This window comes from Talpa europaea, assembly GCF_964194135.1.
Source record: "Talpa europaea genome assembly, chromosome: 5".
In the NCBI taxonomy this organism is placed as follows: Eukaryota; Metazoa; Chordata; class Mammalia; order Eulipotyphla; family Talpidae; genus Talpa; species Talpa europaea.
In genome coordinates this window covers 50,405,962-50,424,830 of record NC_140071.1, presented here as the reverse complement: position 1 = coordinate 50,424,830, position 18,869 = coordinate 50,405,962, and the positions used below count along the sequence as shown (strand labels likewise).

The window sequence follows — 18,869 nt, the reverse complement described above, 5'->3', positions numbered from 1 at the left end:
ACGTTAAGTGTCTAAAAAGCACCTCCTAGCAGAAACCAGGCTCAAGAAATGCTTTTTGAATGAGCGGATATGAACTACGGAGGATGTCACAGAATTGCAGACCAAAGCCACCCCATTGTTGACAGTACATGAGAAAGCTTCAGGCTTCATTTCTTAGACCTTTATCCTTCGAAGCAAAGTTCAGGCCTCTGTGTGTTACACTCTGTTAACCACAGAAGCCCAAAGTTCTTCCATAACTAATCTGAACCTGTGATTCTTTTCCTCTGCTCTTTGCAGCTCCCACAGCCCCTTCCCCTTAGAGCAGCAGAGGAGCCATGGAGCAGGGCAGCAACCGCCTGGACGACTTCCCGCTCAACGTGTTTTCCGTCACCCCGTACACACCCAGCACCGCTGACATCCAGGTGTCGGATGATGACAAGGCAGGGGCCACTTTGCTCTTCTCAGGCATCTTCCTGGGACTGGTAGGGATCACGTTCACCATCATGGGCTGGATCAAATACCAAGGTGTCTCCCACTTTGAATGGACCCAGCTCCTGGGGCCCATCCTGCTGTCAGTCGGGGTGACATTCATCCTGATAGCTGTGTGCAAGTTCAAGATGCTCTCCTGCCAGTGGTGCAAAGAGAGCGAGGAAAGGGTCCTGGATGCGGAGCAGATGGCGGGGGGACAGTCATTTGTTTTCACTGGTATCAACCAACCCATCACCTTCCACGGGGCCACTGTCGTGCAGTACATCCCTCCCCCTTATGGCTCCCAGGAGCCCACTGGGATGAACACCGCCTTCTTGCAGCCCATGGTGAGCCCTTGTGGACTCACACCGCCTGGAGGGGCCGCTGCCGCCACTCCCAACCCGCCTCAGTACTACACCATCTACCCCCCAGAGAACGCGGCCTTTGTCAGCGACCAGGACTACTCTTCCCTCATGGCTGGTGGAAGTATCAGGTATGGTGTGTGGCGTGGGGGACACCCCCCTTCCAGCTGTCACAGTCCTGGGCCACGGTTGTGCTTAGGCGCCAGGGCCGGTGGTGGGAGAATCACATCCCCGTGGGCCCGTGGCCCGGGCGGTGGCTGGAGTGGCGCTGTGGGCTGGAGTGCAGCTTGTTTTCTGCTCACGTTTCAGAGCGAGTCCTCATGCCGAGCAACTAGTGGAGACACAGCTGGAAGAGGACTCTGCCTGCTTCTCTCCTCCTCCCTATGAGGAAATAGACTCCCACCCTCGCTAGAGACTGATGCCCCGGGCCTCATCTCAGTCCTTGCTGATGCTGAGTGAAGGCTTCCAGGCCAGGACAGCCCAGGCGACCTGACATGCCACTCAAGGGCAGGAAGGTGGGAGGTAAAATGTCCCAGATTGGTAAAAATTAGGCCGAGATGGGCAAATTCCTTTTCGGCACAGCTGGAAATCCCCTGCACAAGTTTTGGGAGAGAGAATTTCACCTGTTTCCTCACTGCTCAACCCTTCTCTACTAGAAGGTGCTGGGGTCTCAATTCTAGCTCTAGCAGTCAAGGGAAAATCTCCATGGCTGTGACTTTGGGAGTCTCCCTTGTGGTGAGAGTGGGGTAGAAGGAAGCAGGGAAGAGAACACTGGAGGTTTCCCTGTCCTCAGATTCCAAAGGGGATTTGCATATTCCAAACAAAGGGATTGCAGTCTGGTGTTCCTTGAGGATTCTAGGTATCCTGAAGGCTGCAGTCAGTCAGTAAATTAATAAACAAATAAATAAAATGGAATAAAACAAAATAAAGAATGTTTCCTTTTAGAATAATATTAGATAGCTGGCTAAACCATGCAAAGTAAATAATAGACAATGAGATCAATAAATCCTTATGTTATCACTGGATCACAGTGACTCTTGGCTGCTGATGTTCTCTTTGGCGAGGGTGAAGCTGGATGTGTCCAAGGCCGGGCTCAGTGTTGGCATGAGCTACCTGTCCCAGTGGCCAGCAACACAGGCATCTCCCTAAGCATCCGTGGATGGGTTCTGTGATTTACGCGAAATAAAGCTGCCATGTCAACACCTGGAAAATTATCACTCATGGAAACACTCCTTCTGTTTAAGACAAACTTACTTTCTTTATAAACAAAACTTTGGTGCCCTTAATCTCGCTGAAGCTGGACTGTGTAATAAACAACCAGAACAGACTCACAGACTTTAGAAGAGACAGTTCAAGCCATCAGATTTTAAATGAAAATATTTTCCGTAGTCTGCAAAGGTGAGGCCACTCAGGTAAGGGTGGCTCATCCCAAAGGAAGAGGATTTAGCAATCTTGTCAAGATTTGGTATCATGTTTGTATATGGAATGATTTTTTTTTAACTAATTTTTATCAGAAGTACATAGTTTTCCAAGGATATGATTAAAACAAGCTTGGTATATTATTGCTGGGATTTGTATTCTATTTTGGGGCAAAACCTTTTTTTTTTAATATGAGAATTCATTTTCATGTTGATGAAAGAAGGTGCTGAAAAGATATGATTCAGTTTACAGAATTTAGCTTTACACTCAACATAAGGATGAAATACTGGACTCCTTGCCCAGAGACACTGGTTCTCGGGAGGAAGTCTCGGGACAGGGACATGGCTGACCATCACCACTGGCATGCCTGACACAAATCACACTGGGAGTCCTGCAGACCAGACTCCCTCGCTTTTTCCTTCTTTATCTTCACCCACCCCATATCTTAACATTCCTAGATTATGGTTCTAGTGAGCTTCAAGAGTAGCTCAAAGGGGACAAGAAGTTAGGAAAGGACATCTGTATGTGGACATCTACGTCAAGAGCTGGGCAGCAGCTGTGTCCATGAGGCTGGGAGTCCCATATGGAGGGAAGTGGCCTTGGGGAGTTTTTAGCCCCAGACATCAGTCATTCAGCACCAACTGCCTTATTCCAAGACAGAGAAAAGGTGTAACACAGAAGCAATTTAGGCTACTGAAGTCAGTGAGCTTTAGGAGCTCAAGGTCAGGGGGTGGGAAAATGGGGTTTGTTTATTCATTCAATATTGATTTATTGAGCATTTACTCTGTATAATGACCTGGGCCATCAAGTGGGGACATAATAGTGAAAAAACACACCAGCAGAAGAGAAGACATAGTTCTGTCTCCAGTCTGGGGTGAGGGGTGGGAGACAGATACTAACCAATTATTCTCTGATACCCAGGGAGTCCGGAGCTGTGAGGGGGATTTGGACTAGTCGGGAGGGTCATGAAGGTTTGTTTGGAGAAGTGAATTCAGGGCCTTTGCTTGCATCACCCCAGGGAGCACAGCCAGCCATGCCACTGGTGTCTCCTGATCTCTGACGACACCTTGGGAGCTAAAGGAACAGCAGCCAATGCCTAGACTAAGACGAGGAGAGAGAAGCAGGCAAATCCCGAGTGGGAGGCAGTACCGTGGCCACCTTGCAGGCTGTGTAAACCTTCACAGTCTACCTCAAACAGAGCTACATTCTAGCACCCGAGAAATTACACCAGCAGCTGTCTTGGTTCAAGACAGCCCTGCAATGCCCTCCTTCCATCTTTATTAGGGAGCTGTAGGGCCAACAAGCTGTAAGTCCACTGAGTGATCCCTGGACTCAGACAACAGTCTTTGCTTGGCTTCTTTGACTAGCAAGGACATATTCCTGCAGTTTCTGCTTTGTCATCCAGATATCTGCCTTTCATCATTCATTCTCTCAGTATCTTATCAGGAGGATTGTGATCTGGCCATTGTGAACTGGAGGCTGTCTGGCTTCAGCTATGCTATTCACCTTGAGATCATAGTCTTGAAAGTAGCCTTGGCTTTGGGAATTGCTCAAAGGTTCAGTGTCAGCCAGAAACTAAGGAGACTTGTCAACCTTGCCAAACATTTTAGTCTGTGTCTGCAGAACAAGTGGAAAGCCACTGAAATGTTTTTATGCGGAAGGAGGTGTGATCTGATTCTGAACAGTTACAGTTAGGCAAGACCCAGAGGCATATAGGGTGTAATACGACTTTGAATGAAGTTTGGATCTCAATGACCAGAACAGCAGGAGATACCCCTCTCTACTTCCTCAGCTTTTATGGGGCTGCTGGATGGCACACTCTGGCAATACATATAGAATTGAAACGCAAGCTGAGAGTTCTTTTTATCAAAGCAGACAGGTTTCTTTAGAATTTAGTTATCTGGAAACATTTCCCATGAGCCGTTTAGCTGGCGAGGCTGATGGCAGCTGATGATCATGGTGGTGCAGAGAAGGGATCACCCAGGCCTGGGAAGTGAGAGCAGAGGCCTAGACACTGAGGGGAGGGACCATTCTCAAAGCTTTTCTTCTTTTTCCCCTTGGGCCAACAAAGGGCCGGCCTCTTAGGCAGCTGGGTGGGCACTTGCTGCCTCCTGCAGCTCCTGCAGTCCTGGGAGGGGCCTTCCCAGGTTGCACACTCCCCAGAGGTGGCAGGCGCCTCCCCTTTTACTCCTTGAGTCCAGAATAGGTCTAAGTTTCACATGGTTAAGTGGCTCCCTTCTACAAAGCCAACCTTTTAAAAGCTCTCCCCACTTAAAAAAATTTTTTTTGGCAGTAGTATAAAAATAAAGCCCCTTGTTTGTGAAGAGTGGCTGTGGGTATCTGTTTTCAGTTCTGACTTCCAGAGCTCCTAATTGGCCTTGTTTATTGTTAGATCTGTGGAGTGGGATTGTGCTGAGCTCCCATACTCCTGGTTGGGTGGTGTTTCTCCCAAAAACAGAAGCTCCTCACAGTAACTGGGGCAGACACCTTCTTACTCACCAAGAGGAGAGAGGTTCCGGCACAGGTTCCGGGGGATGGGATGGCTAGGTTCTCAGCAGTGTTTCTGCCAGCACAGCCAGGGAGTTTGCTGTCTGCTGAGCTCTAAACTCACACCACTCAGTGTGCACCAAACTCCTGTTCAGAGCCCTCTACACAACTGGCACTCAGCTCCTGCTGAAAAACAAATATCAAAAGAAAAAATGAAGAACTTTTCAAATAGATAATGACCACTATAAAACTGTTCTGTTGTTTCTTACATTATGAAAAATTTTAAACACAAACAAGAGAGTATATGAAATCCTAAGCAGCTATGACTCCACTTAACTCATGGCCAGTCTTGTTTCACTTATACTCCTACCCGTAGGCATCCTATTGGATTTTTTTTTTAAAGATTTATTTATTTATTTATACAAGCACTGGGTACAGTCAGAAGCACGGGAGGGTGAAAGAATTCACCAGAGTCAGAGCGGAGAACAGAACAGGCAGACTGATGAAGCACACTACTGAAGGGAGCAGTGGGCTGCAGGAGAGATCTGCGCGCCATATGGGACCCTCACCCGGTGGCCGGGGAGCAGCCAGGGATTGAACTGGTGCTGCAGAGGCTGCAGGCAGCTTCGCAACCCAGAGCTCAACTGCTGCGCCACCGGGGAGGCCCACCTATTGGATTTTTTTTAAAAGCAAATCACTTTATCCTAAAACATTTCATTATGTGTCTCCAAAAGATAAAAACTAAAAAAAAAAAAAAAAAAAAAAAAAAAATCCCACTACTACTGAGACATACAAAATGTACAATAATTTCCTAGCAAATAGCTACTTAGTGTTCAACTTCTCCCAGTATTCTCTATTTTATTTCTATCTCTGAATCAGGATATAAATGAGATCAGTTTTTTATTAAACACATCTTAAATTTCTAGCCAGATTATACCATATTTTGGGAGCTAGACACTTGGCATGCTATTCATGGCAGCTGATTCATATTTATTAAATTTCACTTTCCACACAAAAGTGTTTTTACACTTTACATGTCTGTTGGTTCCCTGACACTCTATGACTCCCTTGGAATGAGAAACATTTTTTCTATGCTCAGCATATTATTGGAGATTTTTTTTAAACTTGGAGGCCTTGAAAAAAATACATACATGAAAAGAAAAAGATCTTTGAGTAAGGGTTTAGTTGAAAATACCTGTTGGAGAATATTTTCATAAGTATCAGAAAACTCTGACAACCTCAGCATTTGTGACTTGGTCAGTAAAACCTTTTAGAAAAAAATTCTTTTTCTTCAGAGACCATAAAAGCCCTTCAAACATTTCAAAAGTGGGAGACCAGAGTTTCCTCTTTAAGAAGTAAAAGGTAAAGCCACTTGCTCTCCATTAACATATTGCCATGTACAATTTAACTCTCAGAAGTTGCTGACTGGCCACCATTTACCAAGGAGTTCTCAGTTCTCATATTAAAAACAAATATATAAATTTTTAACATCCCTTTAACATTTCCTTTAGGGTGGATATGTGTGTGTGTGTGTGTGTGTGTTCACCTACATTCTCTTATTACAGAATGTGATTTATGGATTTCTTGCCCACTTACTACTTATAAATCACCAAGAGTTTTATGTCCTAAGCAGTCAGCAGTTGGTTATAAAATCAACAGAGAGCTGTACTAAATAAACCTTGCTGGATTGCTCTTAAGAATTGATGACAAACCAGAAAGTGAAGACAACTCCATGGGAATGATTTTCACCTGCCTCTGGGATACCACGAAGGCCTCAGATATGGGAATTTTATTTGTCTTGAGCTTTTAAGAAGATTAATAACCAGATGAACTGGCAAGAAAATCAGTTTTCTAGGTTCCAGAAGTTTTCTTATAACAAAGAATTTGTCCTCCAGCTCTAAACCTACACATGTGTAAATCATAGACACACATGTGTGCTGGAGTCCGCTCACACATGAAGGGTGGAGGATGAAGCTATGTGGGAAGACAGAGATCTTCCTGTTCTAAGCCTCCCTTTCATTAGTTTAAAGAACACATTTTTTAAAAAAGGAGCTGTGTGTATATACTTTTTTCCGATATATAAAAATATCTCTTGGAGAATACATAAGAACTGGTAATAATCATTTCTGGGGTAGAGCATGGGAGACTCATTTTTCACTTTATCCGTATAAGTTAGTGATTATTTTTTAAGCCATGTTCATATGTTACCTGTTAATGAGATTATTTTTAGAATAGAGGAGGAAGAGGGAATGATCTCTCTCTCATGCATATTTACTGTTAATGTCATCTACTTGAGTGCCAGAATAAACAATTTTCATTGCTTATATATGCAGCAGTAAATAAACACACAAGCTACATAAACATAAATGTGGCACGTGTACATATATCTATGCGGACACTAATACACTGTGACATAAATGGCACTTGTACCTGGGCACACACATACAGAGACTCTTTGGGGGGAGAGAACACCATCGGCGATATGAAAGATTTTCCACACACATATATGTTGGAGCTAAAATCCTCTGTTGGCTACTGTCCACTGCTGGGTAAACATGAGCCAGTGTCAACAAAACAGCAGCACACTCCCATGCAGTCACAAGCAGATCCCACACGGTTCTTTCTCTGATGGTTTTCTCAACTCAGTCTCCACCTTCACACCTGCAAAACCTGTTCATAGCAGACAGCAATTAACTTACCCAAGAGTCACCTTTGTACCTTCAGAGGTGAAACTGAGAGTAACCTAGGTAACCTCATTCATCATCAGAAAAAGGAGCTGCAAGGATTAACTTTGCACCGTTTCCGACTCTGGGTGGGTATGAGAGGGAAGTGGCACCACAGCAGCTGACCACCCCACTGCTTCCCGCCTCAGGTTGTCAGGTGGGGCTCTTCCTCTGCGTCTCTGGGGCTGGTCTGATCCCACTTTGCCGTGAAGGAGGCCCTGCTCCCTCAACAGCCTGAACAGGAGCTGCAAAAACAAGTTCAGGAAAAAACCAGATCACCAAAGGCAAACAAAAAGCTTTGTCTACAACGCTTAAAGTGGACAGGTTTAGGCAAGAGTGGGTCTGTGCTTCTTCAAGCCTTTTGCAGGCCCTTTGTGCTCACCTTGTGGGTCACCTGTCTGGTCCCTGTGTTCAAGTGCCACTGCGACTTTCCAGCTGATTCCATGTCCTCAAAGGCCTGGGACAGGAGGCGCCATGGTTATTCAGATGTAGCTACACTACACATGAACTCTCAACATAGAACAAAGTGAGAAGGTCTCCTTAAGGGAAGCAGTTGATAGTTTTTATTACCAGTGATAACAGCCAATCTTTCCAGTAAAAATTAGAATTTTTGAAAACTTGTACTTGTCATCATGAGCTTGACAACTTCCCCCAAAGCAGACTTTTCTTTTGAGATCAGAAGTACTATTAAAAATGTGTCAAAAAATATTTTGTATGAAATGTGTCTATATTTGAGGATTTGCGTAACTCAGTGAATGAATGTTTTCCACACAACCACTACAGGTTATTACAAAATTGCATGAGGGTGAACTATGTACTCAATATACAAGACAGACCATATGGACTATGAACTTTGAGAGAACACAAAATATTCATGAAGATGACTTCAGATCCCACATTCTAATTAACGTTTTAGAAACTATGATGTGAGTTTTGGTGTAGTATCAAAGAACAATATCTACAATTATCTGAAAAGCTTTAAAATTTTTTCTATATTTTCCAAATATGTATCTGTGTGAGACCAGATTCTCTAATAATTCAACCAAAACAATACATAAGAACAGATTAAATGCAGAAGGAGATATGATAATCTGACTTACTTTTGCCGACAAATTAGCAAAAATGGAAAACAACACCATTCTCACTTTGTGTGTTTTTTTGCTTTGAAAATATACATTAACATGTAACAGGTTTATAATGATAACGTTTCAATGATGCATAAAATTTTAAGGACAAAGCAAAACACTTAAATGACAAGTTGCTAGTTTGTATTATTAGTAATATCATTACAATTTTTAATTTTTAATGGTCTTAGACTGTTTTATTTTTTCCCAAATATTTGAGGTATAATTGACAAGTAAAATTGTAAGATATTTAAAGTATACCAAGTGATGATGTGCTATAATTATTATCATTTTTAAATGACTAAACAATTTTTGATATGGTAAATACTAATAGACATTACTAACATAAACAAGTGCTTTTTGGGTTCTTCGATAATTTTAAGGGTGAAAAGGTTTTTCAAAATCCAAAAGGTTGAAAACTGCCAGTCTGTTATTGGAAGGGAGGTGAATTTAGCAATACGTCAGGTTAAAAGACTATGCTTCCCAATTTCCTTTGCACTAAGTTTGGCCATGTGATTGTTCTGGTTAATCAGATATAAGCAGGAGTTTTTGGAAAGACAACATGAAGAACAGATAGCTAGTGGAAATCCCTTTCTGACTTTCTGCTTTTCCTCATTTTTGAAGAGTACAACTTGCTATATTACTGCAGAAGCCCCAGCAGTCACTTTCAACCCAAGGTGACCTTAAAGATGAAAGCTACTTGTTTCAAAGGTAGAGCAGAAAGATAGAAAAAGGTTGGGCCCCAATAACTTTTATGCCACCTGATTGTCTATTCTAGACTTCTTTTACGAGAGTGAAAAATAAAATTTTAAACCTTGCTTAGACCACTATTATTTTGACTTTTTTTGTTATATGCAATGGAACCTAATTCTGTTTCCTTGAAGTGTGACAAATGCGCTAACTCCAGTCCCCAACAAGGTCCCCAACTTGATGTGGATTACATAACTATTTCTTGTGTATTTTTTAGATTGGGTTCCATTTTTATGTCAACCAGTGTCTTAATTAGGATGCTGAAAAACATTGCTCTTCAGAGTCAGCACTATAAGCACTCAGAAATCCACCAACTCTTTGAGTAAGAAACATTTAGGAAGCCCATCCTGTTGGCAGCCAGGGTGCCAGGCCCTGGGCATGTGTATACAAGGGCCCTCAGAGCTTCTGTGGTCCGTGGTAGTGGGGGGGTTCCCTCACTCTGGGCCTATATTGCCCTCCCAGCTCTGCTGTGGCTAACAGAATATTCTATTTGAGAGAAGCATAATTTTTGTCACTTGATTGGTATTTCCAGGGCAGGACTTAAAGTGCTCTTGAGCAAATTACATTGTTATTCACACTCAAATGAACAAAAAGACTTCCTTCTCCCCTCTTCTTAATTTAGATGGGTCGACTTACCTCATTTTCCCGATTAGTGATGCCAGTCATTGGGTGCTGCTCTCTTGTGCTGCATTATCAATACAATAGAGTATCAACACAATACAGTATCAGTCGATACAGTATTAATCAATACAGCATCAACAATACTGGCTAGACTTAAAGTGTAGTGGTAGGAGAGCAACAAAACAAACCCTGTCCAATGGAGCCCCCTGTAACTAAAACCCTCTATGCAAAGGCAGCTTTCTGTGGGACCTCAAGCACTCTCTTCCCTCCTAGCACAGAATCTATTGCCACTCACTGGGGACACCTGAGATGGGAGCCGGAAAAAGGAGAGACACACAAAAGTCTTACTCACAAAAGACTGGCAGATTCCATAAGGGGCAACATCTTTGGTGGAAGCAAATCTCTTCCAGGCTCCTTGGATTTGTAACAGACTCAGGCCACTGCACAGCCTGCTGAGGATTAAACATGTTAATATTGTCGATGAAAAACCACAAACTCTGCAGAGCTGTAGTTATTAACTTGTGCTCCCTGACAAGGAAAGCAGGTCCAAGTAAAAGCAGAAACTGAATTAGAATATTGGCTCTGCCACTGGGTGACTTTAGGGAAGTTGCTTGACCTTGCTAAGCACAAGAAATAGTTATTTACATCTTTTCAAACAATACAAATCACTCCTACAGATGGACGATTAGGGGGCAAAAATGGGCAGACATAATTTAAGAAATAACATTTCTATGATTTTATGCTACCATAATCTATCATCAAGGATGAGACCATTTTCACATAACCTCCCCTCCCCCCCCTAATAACTGTAACTTAAGCTAAGTTTATTTCACTCTCACATATTAAGAGTTCAGAGGCAGGAGAACAGGGCTGCTTCCTCTGTCATCACAGGCACAGGCATCTATCCTTCCACCATCTTCAGGCAGCACGTGTCTTTCCTCTTCAAGTCACCTCATGGTCTAAGATGGCTGCTGAAGCTCCAGCATGATGTCTACATTCTAGGAGGAAGGAAGGAGGAAAAAGAAAAAAGGACACACCTCACACCTGACACCTGACTCAACTCTTTGAAAGAAAACCGTCCTGGAAATTTCATGTTTTATTCCACTTCCACCTCAAAAGGATTACATGACTAAGCCAAACTGCAAAGGAAGCCAGGAAATGTCACTGTTTTCTATTACAAAAGGAAAAGAGTAGAATAGGTATTGGGTAGGCAATCGACAACATTTTCCATACTTGGTTTTCTTTCTCACTTCAGTCTAGATTCTAATATCTGCTCAAGAATTTGGAACTTTTCATAAAATGTTTGTTTTAAATCCTCTGCCTAACCAAAACCATTAACTTTGAAATGTCAAATATAAATACACAAGCCAGATGCAGTGTTGCTGCCAAGGAAGCTTGACTTATAATTTTAGAATGACAGCTGTACCCTCAGCAGGGGGCATCTGCGGGTTACAGGGCATCTGAGTTGTAAAATAGGTAAGCTTTTGGCTGAACCAGAGCCCCAAGGCCCAGTTTGTGCACAGATTTCTGTCATTTCTCTGGGGTTTTGTGAGAGTTGCCCAGCATCTTCCCATTTGAAGGACATTAATTGAGGAAATGGTGACATTAAATTAATAATGGCAGGATTTGATGATATCAACACATGCAAAACAAAGTAAGTCCATTCCAGAAGCTGCAATTTAGTAAGCTTGAATTGAATTGTTCAAGCAAATTGAATTTGCTCCCTGAGTTGGGGGTGGTGGTGGTTGGAGTATGAGAAGCCAGACACCCTAGGGAGCTGTTATAACTTCTTTGGGGGCATTAGAGCTATATTTAGTGCAATTAAGTTGCTAATTCAGTAAAAATTACATAGTTTCCTCGCAGGGGCGGCCCAAGAGAGTAACACGCAGCTGGGAAGGGTGGCTGATTTATAACCAGGGAATGACCTAGGCACCAGGGGAAACCAGCCAGATTCTTCCACAGGCCTAAATCACTCCCTCAGTCGGGCGATCAAAACAGTATGCTGACCCTGGGCAGAGCACCAGAGTTGGGCAGCCTCCAAAACTGGGCTTGAAAAATTCCTACTTTTCAGCAGGATTAGACCTCTGCCTCTCCCTCAACTCCCAGAAAGATGCAGGGAGTTGAAGAGATCCCTCAACGGCTCAGGAGCCAGTACCAACACTCTCCTCAGCCCCAACTCCAACCCGAGGGAACACAGGATTCAAACGGCAGAGAAGTAGGAATGGAATCTGTGATCTTTCCTACTAGCAAGTTCAGGTCATTGTCATGCGTGGGAGTGTGCAGGGCAGCTGATGCTGACCATCCTCAGTGGGCACCATTCCCAGCTCAGTCTAACTTAGTGGTTCTCAAACATGGTTGCATATTAGAATCACCTGGGCAGCTTAAAAAATCTTCATGTCAAGACCAATTAATTCAGACTCTCTGGAGATGGGACCAGGGCATCAGTAATGTTTGAAGTCCTCCAAGTGATTCCAAGGTACAGCACAGGTGTAAGAACCAAAGGTCAGCCTCACATTGACTTTGGTATGAATGGCACCACCCCCACCCTGCAATTTTGGTGGGAACACCCCCTGCTGGGAATGGAGAAGCAAGGAGGTGGCAGGGGACAGTTAGACAATATGGTTTAGACAGTTAGACAATATGGACAGCTAGATGAATATGGTTTCCAGAAAGAAAATAACTCCAGAGGAAATCTAAAAATCAAACTAGCAACCTGTGACCAGAGTGACAAATTAAGGCACTGCATGGTTTGGGGTTCCCGAACAGCTCAAATGATTCCAATTTCACTTTTATCTGCTTCCTTTCCTGAGCTTCTTTTCTTGGACATTTTTCTAGGACATGTATTTTAAATAATAAAGACAGCAACCCATATTCATATATCACTTCAGCGTCTGCAAAGTTCCTTTCCAATGCCCATCATTCATATTGGGTTGAACAAACTGTAAAGACTCTGCCCCCCATCTGTTGGGCCTGAACCCCTTTCCCTCTCAGATCTGGATGTCATTAGAACTGGAATATTGGTTTTCCAGGAGCTTCTACACAGGTTTCCATTTACAGGGTTTGCTAGGAGCTTCTTGTTTCATTTTCTTCTTTGAGTTTTTCAGTTCCTATGGAAAGAATTAGAGGATCCTGTTTAACAGAGAAATCAGCATTGGTGATGTAGCCTCATTTTTGCCAAAGTTCACCCTCAAGCTGGGACGCGGGTGAAATGGCCTTGCTGCCCCCTCCCTCGTACCACCAAGGCCCAGTGTTCAGCATGAGAAAAGTACTCAGTGAAACATAGCGGAGCATATGCATAGGTGAATGCTACAGTGGCCAACCCCACTGGGAGGCCACAGGGCAGAAGGAAGGTTCTGGATGCTGAGAAGAAGTCTACGGTCATAGAGAAGGATGTGAGCCTAAGTATGTGTACATCCGGCTGAGGGCTCTTCTGGCATCAGCCCACCCTCAGCCTTGTTGAAAGCTGTTCTGGTGAGCCAGCACGCAGGCCTGGTCACGGCCTTGGTGCCGGGTGGCCCTTATGCTCACGTGCAGTCACCAGGTGTCTGGCCTGCATGCAGAAGAGCATAGAGGTTAAGAACAGACTTTTTTTTTCTTTTTGCAGTAACATTAGTTTACATTGTTTATGTTTTAGATGTATAGGATCTCCCCTTCAGAACAAATGGGGAGAATGCAAATAGACTACGGTGGTGGACGATGGGTGTTCCGGTGGCGGGTGCTACATGGTTAAGAGCAGCCTTCTGCAGCCAAAGGATTACTGAATTCAGCCTCTGTCTCCTTTACCTGTCAAGATGGGTTAACAGTTCTAGCTTCTTCACGTTGCTGTGTGGCTCAGCTTGGAACTCAGCACAGGTCTGGAGTCAGTTGCATGTAAGGTGGCACTGGCCCTCAAGTCTCAGCTTCTAGTAATATTTCTGTGAGATGGAGTAACACTGCTGTTCAGGTCCTAAGGTTTCTAGGGAGAATCAAAGAATACAGTGACTACAACATCACTAGCAACTGATAAAAAAAAAACAAAAACGCTGGTATTATTGCACAGTCCTGTTTGTATCTCCTTAAGCTTCTCTCTTACACCCCCCACTTTTTTTATATCCCCCACTTTTATAGCAGTTTCCCCCAACTTCAGCTCTGCTCAACTCCAAGGATCTCCAAAGATCTTCATTTTCCAGGAGTTCCCGTTTCAGTATCCTCACCTGATAGAAACTCCTTATCTCCAAAGAATTCTTTTCCTAGGACGGTAACCAGACAAAATATCCCAACATTTGGTCACTATTTTAGAGTGTCCATTAGATGACCCCTCTCTTCCCTATTACTCCTGTTTTGACTAAGCCAACTGATCTAGTCCACGACATTCATGCTACTTAAAATGGGCACTTTCTCCCCAGTGAGCCACCCCCTAGCTGGCCAGATAGGTCCATCTAAAACAGAGCTTGGGAGGGTGACCTGTCCAAACTGGCAAGTCCTTAGTCTAAAAATAACTTGCACGCTGTGTGAGGGACTATTTTGTGTTTATTCACAGCCCTGGGCCTCACCCACATTAATTTGACATCACTGTTTCCATAGCAAATAATATTCTTCAAATGTAATAAAGCAGGAGCTGAAAGTCCCACAAAATGCAGCCAAATGAGACAAACATGTTCCTTAAACAATGGACACAATGCTGCAGTGTGGCCACAGGCCTGTGTGTTTATGCTCCAGATGACTTCCATGCTCAGCCCATGGTTTCCCCACTCACGAGGAATGAGGAAGACTTGCAACTACGAAAACAGTGCACACAGCATCACATCTCCTATGGGAACACATATTTATATAGAGAGACACGACTCACACATTTAAAGTTAAGACTTATTAATACAATCCTGCATCGGGAGCATGTGTTAATCCTCAACATTTCAAAGTAAGTATTTGGACTTTAGTTCCCTACAGAATTTCAAATAGACCCTGGAGTCTTGATCTCACTCATTGTCTTTGGCCCTCATTTAGTAGCTAGGACAGACTTTTTTTTATAGTTGCCTACATTTTTATGTTTAGGTGTTGATATAAGGCCCTATGGGCAGGGGCCCTGTCTTATAACAGATACCTTGATTTCCCAGAATCTAGCACAGGGGCTCACACACATACATAGGTTTTATATATTCTGATGAATAGGATGAAATTCTACTGCCTAAAAGAGAAGGGAACCCATGTGACAGGTAATACCTGAGCTCACTGAAGGGATTTTGTTCCCGAATGTCAGTCATCCTCATCCTCATACCTCAAAGTGAGTCTACGGACCAGCAGCATGACGTAACCTGGAGTGCATCAGAAATGCAGAATTTCAGACTCCAGCCCAGTCCTCCTGAGTTAGAGGCTGTATTTTAACAAGATCCCCAAGTCAAATATATGCTTGTTAAAGTTTGAGAGACCGTGGTAGGTCCATGACAGCTTCATGTGTATGGTTGAGAGCAGTATTCAGACAAGATTCTGTGTGTGTGTGTGTGTGTGTGTGTGTGTGAGAGAGAGAGAGAGAGAGAGAGAGAGGCCAATAATAATTGCTAACATTCACTGAGAACTCATAGAGAACCTAGAGGGTAGGCACTGTCATTATTCCATTTTACTAGCTAGCAAGTTGTGGAGACAGAATCAAATCTCTAGAGTAAACACTCTAAACCATTCTGCAATATATTCTAGTAGCTGTAGAAATCTAACAGAGGTCGCTATTTCAGCAATAGCTTGGAATAATTGTAACTCACAGTCAGGTAGTAGCTTCCTACATGGTGCGTTTATACCTTGATATGACTTAGGGCAGATATATTCCATACCCTTTAAAAAGATGTGGCACGAGCAATACAGTGCTTACTGCAGAACAATTAGAAAATACAGGTAAGTGGAAAAGAAAAAATGACCCCCCCATAATGACAACATAGTTAACATTTTATTAAATATTCTTCTAGAGATCATTCTATGAATTTATGTAAATGTCTTGTGCGTATGTCTTAGCAAAAAAAAAAAAAATCACAGTTTCGGTATTATTTTGAGCCTTTATTTTCAAATACCCATAGAATTTTAGATTTCTCTGCACCTCACCTACCCCTCTTCTCTGCACCTGTTTTCATTCCTACCGCTCCTTGAAGGTTTAGTTCAAGGTCCACCTACCCCAAGAAGGCTACCCTGCTCACCCAGCCCCTGTGCACCCATGTGCTCAGCTGACAGCGCCAGCCTGGCCATCTCTGTGTATCAGCTTCCCCTTACTCCTCAGTCATGCCAGCTCAGAACATCTTTATAGGAATGATCAGAATGATCTTTATAGGATGCTCCCTCCCCTCTGCTCCTGCCCAGGGAAATGCTGCAGCCACAGCATATTCCTTCCTTTAGGTTTAAAGGGCTATCTGGAGGCATTGCACGCACGAGTGCCCTGCCCTCCACCCTGAACCAGTGTGTCTCCCTCCCTGAGCTGGATGCACCCTGAACTTACTTGACCACTGTCTTGACTTGCCCATGCCTGCTGCCGGCTGGGTTGATTACAATGAGCAAATGAAATTTCCAGTATTCTGTTTTTGACCTGATTCTGTGGCAATTTCATAAGGCTTATCCTAACGGTCTGCTCACTCTGACAGCTGTTCTGACTACCTAGAGGAAAGATTCATTAGGGCACAAAGCAGAGCATGCTCTTCTGGTTGCCTTTCAGTTTCTGGTAGGCCAGGTTTTTCTACCAGGTGATAACACCTTCTCCTATAGAGGCTGCCCCAGTACCTTTATGGGGACAGGACCAGCAGACAATCTGAATGACCCGACCCAGCAGTGCTCAGGATGGTCCCTGACCACTTACCTGTGTCTCTGGCCTAGCTTGGGCACCACAGACCAGGGTAGAGTGGGGTAGAGGTGTCCTGATGGGAATCTGCTCATTGCCTAGGAGGCTCGGGGTGTGAACCTTGGGGTGCTCCTAGGAGGGGGTCTAAGATCTCGTTACTACATCTCTCCTATAAGGCTGCTGCTCCCTAGCCACCTCCTGCTCAAACACCCCAAAATTCTTTATGGGGTCAGCCCATACATTTGCCTCCTTATTGTAAGCAGCCTCTACCAGCTTGCTGGGAAGCGCGCATGCAGCATACGTGTGTGCTCAATGGGTTTTAAATCCTGGCTCCAACATGTGCTAGCTCGCATCAATCTGTTTGGATTCTGAGGGTTCCTTTTTCCTAGTCTGTTTAAAGGGGGGAATAGGAGCACCTGCTTCACTGGGTAGTTTTGAGAGTTAAACAACATCACCCATAAGAGATGCTTAAAACTATTCCTGGACACAAAAAGCATTGAAAAACATGGAGCATGGCTGCAGGCACTGACAGCATCACTCTCTGCACTTGGATCTGGCCCTGAATGCATACTTGGTGAGTGATTAAAGGTATCTGTAAGAAAGAGGTGGCAGCCCCATTTTGATCCACAGGGGTACACTCCAAGACCCCCAGTGAATGCCTAAGACCACATAGTACCAAACCCTACACAAGATCCCCCATATTAGAATGTATTTCTATTAACCTTTCTTAAGCCTAAATGGTGTAAAGCAAAGTAGCAATTATTACTAATGCTTATGGACATTTTGAGCATTCCCAGAACCCCAAATCACCCAAAAGCTAAAATAGGGGGAATGAGCTGATACACACATAGCAGAGGCAGGAGCTTGGCAGTGCTGCTCCCTCTAACCTGGTTATTGCAAAACAAATACTGCACACTAGCTTTGCTTTTAGATTTTTATCGTTAAAGCAAAAGTCATCCTCAGATTTCCTTCAGTTAAGGAAAATAGGTGCTATTCTGGCTCTTTCATAAATATAGAGTAACGGGCCTCCCTAGTGGTGCAGGGGTTAAAAACAGTGCTATCAGCAGCCACTGCAGCATGCATTTGATCCCCAGCCAGCAAGGGAGTTACCCACATGGTGCAGCAGACCTCTCTTGTCTTGCTCGCTGCTTCCCTCAGCAGTGTATTTCAGTCACTCTGCTTGTTCTGCTTCCTACTCTGTCTCTGGTGAATCCTCTCACCAGCCCCCCACCCCCACCCCACACCTCTGGCCTATCCCCCAATTCTTGTATGCATAAATAAATAAAAATAAATCTTAAAAAAAGATTCTCTAAAGGTGAATGGCAAAACATTTCTGTGCTTGGACACATGGCAAAGATGTGAGTTTTGAAAATAGCTGTCCTCCGTAGAAACAGCTCAGCTTCTTCAAGAACCATTTGGCAATCAATATAAAGCAGAATCTCAAATTCATATTACCTGTAACCATTTCTACTTCTTGTTATATTCGCTAGAGAAACTGTCCCTTATGAGCACAAGAGATGTTTGAAAGAATTGTACATAGCAGCGGAAAAACTGGAAACAATCCAAATCCAAATCCAAATACCCACTGTTTCATTTAGCTGGGCTGCTATAACAAAAACGCCTTAAGGTGATGGTCTATAAATAGCAAATACATGTTTCTCATAGTTCTGGAGGCTAGGAAATCCAAGATTGTGTCCCCAGCAGATTTGCTGTCTGATAGCTGTCTTCTCAGTGTCCTCACGTAGCAGCAGCTGAGAGGGAGTTCAGTGGGGGCTCTTTTGGAAGGGCACTGATCCCATTCATGAGGGTCTCATCCATATGACTAATCGCCTCCCAGGGACCCACCTCCTCATACTATCACATTGGGCATTAAGTTTCAACATGTAAATTTGGGGAAGACACAAACATTCAGAACATAACATCCATCAATAAGGAATTAGAAAATATGGTATATTCATATAATGAACAATTCAAAGTAAAATACGTGTGTGTGCGCGTGCGAAAACACAAAAAGGATTCGATGGGAGGACCCCAAATCCATATCAGCAGTTCCCCCAGGGCTCTATGGGCAGGGGCATGTGTGTGAAGTGAATCCAGGCCTGAAGGGGGTGGCAGGAGCAGGGCAATACACAGGCTGCGGCTTCAG

The 18,869-nt window shown here is 43.8% G+C and overlaps 1 protein-coding gene across 1 annotated transcript; it reads left to right on the top strand.

Annotated features, from left to right (window-relative positions):
* Window positions 1-281: 281 nt before the first annotated feature.
* TMEM174 (transmembrane protein 174) lies at window positions 282-1,221 on the top strand (the record flags this gene model as incomplete). The annotated part of the gene is made up of 2 exons (XM_084234050.1): window positions 282-940; window positions 1,119-1,221. Exons 1-2 carry the CDS (start codon window positions 315-317, stop codon window positions 1,219-1,221), a joined length of 729 nt encoding a protein of 242 aa, XP_084090176.1. The 5' UTR covers window positions 282-314.
* Window positions 1,222-18,869: the final 17,648 nt, after the last annotated feature.